Source organism: Arachis stenosperma, chromosome 4 (genome assembly GCF_014773155.1).
Source record: "Arachis stenosperma cultivar V10309 chromosome 4, arast.V10309.gnm1.PFL2, whole genome shotgun sequence".
In the NCBI taxonomy this organism is placed as follows: domain Eukaryota; kingdom Viridiplantae; phylum Streptophyta; class Magnoliopsida; order Fabales; family Fabaceae; genus Arachis; species Arachis stenosperma.
Window position 1 is genome coordinate 72,050,760 of NC_080380.1, and position 9,868 is coordinate 72,060,627.

Genomic DNA, 9,868 nt, shown 5'->3' on the forward strand with positions numbered 1-9,868 from the left:
CTATGACTTGAGTTTCCCATGGAGGTTCCACATCTCCTAAGTCTTCAACCACTTCCTCTTCTTTGACAATTTCGGTTTCCTCCAATTGTTCCAATACAAAGTCATGCTGCTCACTATCCACTGGAGTTTCTAGCTTCTCCTTCATGCTGCGTTCTTCACTAGATTCTCCACATGAAGCCGTGGGAGTTCCTTGAGTGCCCGAACATCGGGAAGCTAATTGATTTATCGCTTGCTCCCGTTGATGAAGGGATGCATGAAATTGATCCACTGTTTCCTTGAGGCAATCCTTTGAGTCTTGTTGCGCTCGGCTATCATAAGTAGGATCATAGTGCTCTTGGATTGATGGATATGGACATGGTGTATATGGAGGTGGTGGTTCTTGGGAGTAATTATGTTGGAATTGGGGTGGCTCTATGTATGGCTCATATGGCTCATAGGATGGCTGATATGGTGGATAAGAGTTAGGATTGTATGAGGGTGTTTGGTAATAGGGGGCTTGTGAGTATGGTGGTTCAGAGTTATGTTGAGGAGGTGGTTCATAAGCATATGGTGGGGCTTGTTGGTAACTACAAGGGGGTCCACCATATTCATCATCTTGGTACGCACCTCGGAATGGTTCTTGACCATAGTAATTTGGTGGAGGTTGGTGGTCACGGAAGGATCCTGATAAACCACTATTTTATAGTTTATATTGTGTTTAATTGTGTGGTTTTGTCGTGATCCTTACCCACTTATTCATCAATTTAGCATGCATTTAGATTTCCTTCCTGAATTTATTACATGTTTGAAAATTGCTTCCTAGAGACTTTAATTATTTAATTTTAATTCTCCTTTATTCCATTTGATGCCGTAATCTGTGTGTCAAGTGTTTCAGGCTTTATAGGGCATGAATGAGACGGAGATTGGAGAGGAAGCTTGCAAAAATGGAAGGAACACAAGAATTTGAGGAGATAACCAGTGAAAAGTGACGCGGTCGCATGGCTCACGCGACCGCGCGAAGGAGCGCAAATCGCAGTGACGCGGCCGCATGGCTTCCGCGGCCGCGCGGATTGAAAAGCACAAGAAACGCGGTAGCGTGGATGACGCGAACGCGTGAAGAGGAAAAGCACCAGCGACGCGTCCGCATGGTCGACGCGATCGCGTGACATGCGCGATCTGCATAAACTACAGAATCTGAAACCAGCAACTTTGGACCCTATTTCGGCCCAGTTTTCGGCCCGGAACAGCAGACTAGAGTCAGAGAATATGCAGAAACAATAGAGACATTCATTGAGTAGTTTTAGATCTAGTTTTTCACTCTCTTAGGTTTTTCTCTCTAGTTTTTAGAATTTCAATTTTCAATTGATCTTATCATTGGAACATTGAGAAGAGTTATTTTCCTCATCAAGACTTCATCACTCTAGTTTGTTCTCTTAACTTGGTTTTATTCTTCCATGTTCTTTGTTATGTTCAATTTTGTCATTCAGATACTTTTATGATTAATTAATGCAAGGATTATTTCTTTTTAATTTAATTTTCATTTCAATAATCATGTCTTCTTTTAATTCCCTTTCATGTGCCATGGATTCTTTATTTACAATGCGTGAGTAGTTTCATTACTTGATGGGAAGTTAATTAAAAGGAACTCTTGAGTTGGAAGGATTGAAGGAAAAATTTGTAATTGGGTTAAATGTTGAATTGCTATCCTGTCACCGACGTCAATCCCTTTGAACTAAGTGGGTTGCAACTTGTGAACAGATCTGGCATTTCCACTTGTAAACAACTATTAATTATAAATTAATTTTACAATCACACCATCAATGATAGAGATTCTAACCAATCAATTCCCAGTCAAGGCCTTTTATTTTTATTATTTAAAATTCCTCAATTTAAATCCCAATTTACTTAGCTCAACTCTTTTTGGAATATCTGATTAATAAAGCAGCACACTTTTCTGCAACTCGCTGGGAGACGACCTGGGACTTAAAACTCCCAGTAATTTTAATTTAAACTTTCAGTGACATATTTCTAAATTGATAGGCGGATTTTCGGTGAGTTAAGAACTATACTTGCAACGTAACCATTTAAATAATTTTTTTAATTCACCAGCTTCTGCATCTCATCAGATCCACCATAACTATTGTCTTGGTATGCATCATAGGATGGTTGTTGGTTATAGTGCATTGGAGGGGGTTGTTGCCAAGAGGGTTGATCAAATCCTTGTGACTCCTCCCATCTTTGATTATTCCAACCTTGATGCCTGTTCCCATTATAGCTTACATTCCTTACAACAACATTGGAACCAAACTTGAAACCAGAGGGGTGAGAATTCATAGTAGCTAAAGAAAATAAAAACTAATAAAAATTAATGAAAATAAACTCCTAAAACTAGAAACACTAACAAAGAAACGAAAAAGCAAATATTTACAATAACCAATAATAAGGCACACGTTTGCAATTCCCCGGCAACGGCGCCATTTTGACGAACAGATTTTTGCCAGTAAAGAAATTCAATATAAAGTCTTGTTGAAAGTATAGTTTCTAAACCAACAAAGAATCCTTTCATACAAAAAAAAATTGTTTGTCACTAAAGCAAACCCAAATAAAATTAAACCGAAGTATTCAAACCTCGGGTCGTTGACAGGCGGCGGAAGTCAACCAATTAAGAAATTAAGATAAGGAACACGTTGCGAGTATAGTTCTTAACTAGCTAAAATCTGCCTCATCAATTTAAAAAGGGTGTCACAAAATTTAGAATAAAAATACTGGGAGTATGAGTCACAGGTCGTCTCCCAACGAGTTGCCAAAAGGATGCTATTTTATTAATCAGGAGTTTTCCAAGAGATTTTGAGTTTGGACAATGGGCACAAGCATATGAATGTAAATTAAAGCAATGAAAGTGAAAAGAATTTATTTTATTTAAAATAAAATGCCTTGATTGGGGGAATGATTAATTGGAAGTTCTATCCTTGCTGGAGTTCTCTCAAGTGTAGTATAAAGAGGTTGTTGTTTTCACTTAGTTAACCCTTACTAAATAAAGGAAAGTCAAGTGATTGAGCTAACTCTTATTCGCAAATCCTAGTCCTCTCCCTTGGGAAGGTCTAGCATTAGTAAATACAGAATTAGCCAACAACTTCCAATTTAACTAATCACTTGAGCATTCCAACTCAAGTGTCTCCTCTTAATCAACCCCCATGTCAAGTTAGGAATCTACTCCATTGACATGGATATAACGCTCATAAAAGTAATTGAAGAAGACATGATAAATTAAATAAATAAGAATTGGAAATCAATTAAAGGGAAAAGTAATTCTCTGCATTAATAAATCCAAAATGCAACATAATTATCTGAATAGCATTAATAAGTAACTAAAAGAGTAAAGGAATAGGGAACAAACTAGAATAGTAACTTCAACAGAGGTGACGACTCTTCAATATCCAAATCCAAAGCAAAAACATAAACTAATAAACTATGAATGTAAAAGAAAACCTAGAGGAAGAGTGATTTCTCTTTAGATTCAGATCTAAAATCCTAAAACTATGCTAATGAGAATGTGTGTTGAGTCTCTGCATGTTCCCTGGTTCTATTCTGTGTCTCTGGGCCGAAAACTGGGTCAGAACACGGCCTGAAATCGCCCTTAGCATTTTCTGTTATTTCTGCAGATAGCGCATGTCACGCGTATGCGTCAGTCACGCGTATGCGTTGCTGGTCGTTTTGGCGTGTCATGCGTTCGCGTCAAGCACGCGCACGCGTCATCTTGTAGAACTCCAATCCACGCGTTCGCGTCAGGCATGCGCACGCGTCGCTGCAAATTTCTCCATGTCGTGCGCACGCGTGAGCCATGCGTGCGCATCGCTGCTCGCTGATTATCTCCTTAGTTTCTTGTGTTCCTTCCATTTTTGCAAGCTTCCTCTCCATTCTCTAAGCCATTCCTGCCCTATAAAACCTGAAACACTTAACACACGGATCACGGCATCGAATGGTATAAAGGAGAATTAAAATATACAAATTAAAGACTTCTAGGAAGCAAGTTTTCAACCATAGATCACGACTGGGAATGAGTTATAAAATCATGCAAATCATATGAATAAATGTGCAAATACTTGATGAAAACCACTCAATTAATCACAAGATAAACCATAAAATAGTGGTTTATCAACCTCCCCACACTTAAACATTAGGATGTCCTCATGCTTAGCTCAAGGAGATAAAATAAATGAGTAGAGAAAAGCAAGACTCATGCAATGCAATGCAACCTATGTGTGAATGCAACTATATGATTCTGTCTACTTGGTTAAAAGTAAATAAGTTCTCCAACACAAACGTAAAGTAAATCAAATTCCACTAATTCAAATCATATAGTAAAGACAAGTAAACTTGTAAGAAGATAGCTCATGAAAGCAAGGAACATAGAACTAAGCATTGAACCCTCACTGATGGTGTATATGCACTCTAATCACTCAAGTGTATAGGGCAATTCACTCTATTCTTCTCTAGACATGCTTTTTAAACCTTGTTCTTCACCTAACCAATCAACAATATTTAATGTACCAATGCAAACATCATGAGGTATTTTCAATGTTGAAATGGGGCTAAGGTAAAGGTGAGGGTATATATATGGCTAAGTGAGCTAAAATATGAATCTTTGACTAACCTAAGCTCTCACCGATATACACACTCTATATACTTTTTAAATTCATGCCCAGCTACCCAAAATTTCCACTTTTGCATTACATACTCAGGCATCAACCCTTCTTTTAGTTTATATCACATATGCATTGAATTTTCATCAACTTAACTTAGCATTAGGGTAATTTTGTCCCCTTATTTATTTACTTATTTATTAAATTTTTTTAATTAAAAGTATAAAAGCAAAAATAACATATCAATGCACATGGATTTTTAATTTTTCTGGTTTCACATGAGTAAGTACCCAAATTCCCAATATTTTATCATTTAAGCACTGTACACTTTCATTAATCCCAAGTTCCCATAGTTTTTCCACACTCAATTAACACACAATCTCTATCTTAAGCTAACCAAAGATTCAATTTGGGGTATTTAATTGTTTTTCCACTTAAGGCTAGTGATGTGGTAAAATATAGAACAAATGGGGATAAAAAGGCTCAAAGTGGTTAACGAAGGTAAGTCAAAGGGTAGGCTATTTGGGATAAGTGAGCAAAAACAAATAATGGCCTCAATCATATGCATGCATATAACACATTAAATATTGGGCATATAGGATGGAACAAAATAAAGATTACAATCATAGAGAAGAAAAACACACAAGAATAAAATTTTATGGTTCAATAATGTAACCATATAATTAAGCTCAAGTCTCACAGGTTGTGTGTTCTAGCTTTTAAACCAGGTTCCAAATACAACTTCCAACAAGTTTAACACAAAAGTTTTAATTTAAATTAGTGAATTTTCTTTTTCAAAAATAGAGTCTTAAAAAGAAACTTATTATTTTTCAACCAAATAGAACATGCATGCAAATACCTATTACTATGCAATTTATCCTATCCTAACAAAATAAAAGAAAAATATCCTATTGGTGTTAAGAAAGAGAAATTACCTCCGGAAGTCAGGTACTAACCGACCTCCCCACACTTAAAGCTTGGCACCGTCCTCGATGCCATCAGTCAGGAACAAAAGGGGGCTGGTAGCAGTATCTCCACAATCGGGACCGTCATGGCTCCCTGTGCTGGTAAATGAAGTGGAGTCTGGGGTGTCTGGGTCTTTGTCAGGTGGGTGGTTACCCATAAGCAGCTCCTTGAGGTATGTGAATCGGCGCTGGTTACGACACTCCCTTAGCTTAGCCTTCTGGTCTTGTCGGACCAACCTCTCAAGTATCTGATGGAGCAGTTGAGTTGTTGAAGGTGCTTATGGTGTGGAAGGAGGAATGTCTTCAGCCGGGTCTACAGGCCAGCTAGTAGTTGCTGCTGGAGGTCTGATGTATTCCTCGTTAGGGATAGTCTGATAATCCCGCGAAATCATGGCTTTGGTGTCCCCAGCTCTGTAGGAGACTCCAGCTCCTGAGACTAGATCTGAAACCAAGGCGGGAAAAGATAGGTTGCCTGCAATTTGTACGTGTCCCATGGCATGCCGAATGTGTCTTGGTAAATTGAGGGGCTAGTCTGTAAGGATACACCAGAGGAGAACAACCATGTCTGCAGTGAAGGAGGACTCGTGAGTGCTCGGAAAGACATAATGGAACATAATCTGTGCCGATACTTGAGCCTCCAAGGTAAGTGCTGAAGCCAATATCCCTTTAGGTCGGGAACGATGGTATCCGTAGATCCATTTGCTGCCAGGTTGTGTGATAACTCTAAGAACGGCGTTCCAGTCAAATTGGTATTTCTGGCGTTTGACAGAGGCTTCTTGAAATGCGTCCAATCCTTCTGGAGCAGGGGGAAGATCTAAAGCTCGTTGAATGGCCTCTTCAGTTATGGAGACTTGCTTCTGACGGACATAGACAGACAGTAGGGTTGACAAGAATTCCCATTGTCTGCGCTCAATCTGAGGCTTTACAAACTCAACAATGTGGGTCGGGAGGATGAGTAGGTGCTCGTTGTTATAGTTCCACTCAGCTAGGATGGGGAACATCTATTCACAGTAGCGGTTGGTGAACCGCGCAGTGTCCTTTGCTGGGAAGGCTTTTTCTGTCTCATTGACCTTAATGATCCTCTTGACTCGCTTTGTTGAGGGCTTTACTGATGTCGAAGTTGGTTCTGCAGCTAGTGCTCTTTTTGTTCCTCTCCTTGCTGGTGGTTTGGGAGTAGCTTTCTCTTTACCCTTTTTGGTGGCCATCCTGAAAAGGGAAAAAGAAAGTAACATGTGAAGCTAAGCGTTAAAGCAAAGAAGAGCACAGTACAAGTGATAATCACCGCCAAGGTAAAAGGAAGATGACTTATATCACATGGTCGCGACTACATGTGACCAGTTCATCAATGGAAATATAGCTAGGGCATATTCTGGAAAGATGCAAGATGTTTATTAGCATGCCGACAAAGGCATCAGTAGCATAGATCAAGCATTAATTGCTCAATTTGATTATTAAGTGTTTCAAACTAACAATCTGTTTGTATTGACAATTATATTCAATCAATGAAATAATAAAAGGGGTTTTGTGAAAAGCAAGCATTAGAGTAGAAGAATAGAATAATTTAAAATTGCACAATGCCATACGGGCTTTTTCACAAACACTTAGCATGAATAGTAAATATGTTATTGAAAGTAGTAAATTTGAACATGCAAGCAACCCAAAAATAATTAATGATAATTGTCAATAATTCCTTATTAATCTACAAGCAAAATATAGAAATTAATCACCCAAATAAGTTTCTAACACCAATTAAAAGGATTTAAAAAGAAAAAGAAAGACAAAGAAAACATAGATAATGAAAGTAAAAAGAAAAAAAGGAAGAAAACATAAATAAAAGTAATAATGGAAAAGTAAAAAGGAAAGAAAAAGAAACCTCAATGAAGAAGGTGAAAAAGGAGAGAGAAAGGAGTAGAAAGTAAGAAAGAATAAGGAAGAAAGAAGGAAGAAGAAAGAATTAAAAAGGGAGAAGAAAGAAATTGGATTGGGGGAAAAGATAAGATTTCTGGCACTGATCTAGTAAAACTGTGCGTCGCATGTGATGCGGACGCATGGGTCACGCATTCGCGTGACTTGCATAATTTTTTAATGACTTGTGCCATTGGCGCGAGAGCAGCCTCGCGAACGCGCAACACTCTGTCTCATACGCACTTATTGCCAAAAATTCAACCGACGCGTGCGTGTGAGGCACGCGCACGCGTGGATGGTCTGGTTGAGAAAATGACGTGAACGTGTCAGGGATGCGTACACGTGATACAGCTTTGTTCTTCCAGCACCATTCCAACACCAGGCCATCACAACTTTCTGTCTAAACACATTTTTACGCCGAAAAGCAGGGTCACGTGTGCGCGTGGATGACACGCACGCGTGGATGGCTGATTTTGCAAGTGACGCGGATGCGTCAGGGACGCGTCCACGTTGGCGTGTTTGTGCATAAGGCACGCCTTCAGCAACGCTGCCGCGTAACTCTCTGTTCAATCCCCCTTTTTTGTCATATGCACATGTGACGCGAACGCGTTAGCGACGCTCGCGCGTCGTGTTCTTCTCACATTTTTTTTGTGCAGAATGAAAATGCAAACCATATGAAATACTAATGAGAGGAGTCATTAAAATAAAACTAAGGAAAGAAAGGACGATCATACCATGGTGGGTTGTCTCCTGCCTAGCACTTTGCTTTTACGTCCTTAAGTTGGACGGTCTTCAGGCTTATTCTGCTTCTGTTGATGGGTCCTCCAAGAGGAAGACCTCTGGCTCTTTGTGTTCCTTCATCTTCTCACCATGATAAAGCTTTAGGCGATGTCCATTGACCTTGATGAAATTGGGACTTGAAGGATGACTCAAGTGGAAGACTCCATATGGTTCTGCCTTCTCTACTCTGTAGTGTCCTTCCCATCTGGATCTCAGCTTTCCTGGCATGAGTCTCAGCCTGGAGTTGTAAAGGAGAACTAGATCTCCCGGTCTGGACTCTCTTCACTTAATATGCTTGTCATGCACAGCCTTGACCTTCTCTTTGTATAATCTGGCATTCTCATAAGCTTCGAGGAGAAGGGTTTCTAGTTCTGCCAGTTGTAGCTTCCTTTCAGTGCCAGCTTTCTCAAATCCCATGTTGCACTCCCTCACAGCCCAGAAAGCCTTGTGTTCCACTTCTACTGGGAGGTGGCAAGCCTTTCTGTACACTAAGCGGAAGGGGCTCATCCCAATGGGTGTCTTGTACGCTGTCCGGTATGCCCAAAGCGCATTAACAAGTCTGGCGCTCCAATCCTTCCTATGAGGCTTTACTATCTTTTCCAGGATGCGTTTAATCTCTCTGTTAGACACTTCTGCTTGTCCATTGGTCTGGGGATGATAAGTTGTTGCTACTTTGTGAACTATTCCATGCTTTTCCAGTAGTCCTGCTAATCTCATGTTACAAAAGTGAGTGCCTTGATCACTCACGATTGCTCGTGGTGATCCAAAGCGACAGATAATATGGTTTCTAACAAAGGAAATAACAGTGTTAGCATCATCAGTATGGGTAGGAGTTGCTTCCACCCATTTAGAAACATAATCTACAGCTAACAGTATATAAAAGTAATCACCAGAGTTTGGAAATAGACCCATGAAGTCAATGCCCCAAACATCAAAAATTTCACACAATAGCATAATCTGTTGGGGCATCTCATCCCTCTTGGATATATTAGCAAACCTTTGGCATGGGGAACAAGATTTACAAAAGACAGTAGCATCTTTAAAAAGAGTGGGCCACCAGAATCCACAGTCTAAAATTTTTCTAGCTGTTCTTTGAGGGCCAAAATGTCCACCACTCTCAGAAGAGTGGCAGGCCTCTAAAATGGATTGGAATTCTGATTGGGGTACACACCTAATTACCTGGTCAGCATCACACCTCCATAAATATGGGTCATCCCATATATAATATTTGGACTTGCTTTTTAGCTTGTCTCTTTAATGCTTAGTGAAATTGGGAGGGAGTGTACGGCTAAGTAGATAATTAGCTACAGGTGCGTACCAAGGAACTACTTCAGATACTGCCTGCAAGCTATCAAGTGGAAAGGCATCATTGATAGGAGTGGAGTCATCTTTAATGTGCTCAAAATGACTCAAGTGGTCTGCCACTAAATTCTGGTTACCACTCCTATCCTTAATTTCTAAATCAAATTCTTGCAGCAGCAGTATCCAACGTATTAGCTTTGGTTTAGACTCTTTTTTAGCTAATAAATACTTTAGAGCTGCGTGGTCTGAGTACACTACCACTTTAGTACCAAGTAAATAGGCTCGGAATTTATC

At 39.7% G+C, this 9,868-nt stretch overlaps 1 protein-coding gene across 1 annotated transcript; it reads right to left on the reverse strand.

Moving 5' to 3' along the window:
• Positions 1-8,554: 8,554 nt before the first annotated feature.
• LOC130975085 (uncharacterized) lies at positions 8,555-8,989 on the reverse strand. Its single transcript, XM_057899917.1, has one exon. It carries the CDS (start codon positions 8,987-8,989, stop codon positions 8,555-8,557), a length of 435 nt encoding a protein of 144 aa, XP_057755900.1.
• Between the last annotated feature and the right edge of the window lie 879 nt (positions 8,990-9,868).

What these genes read in the sequence shown, in the direction of transcription:
- LOC130975085 (XM_057899917.1), bottom strand. Translation starts at nt 8,989, where the DNA reads ATGAGATTAGCAGGACTACTGGAAAAGCATGGAATAGTTCACAAAGTA.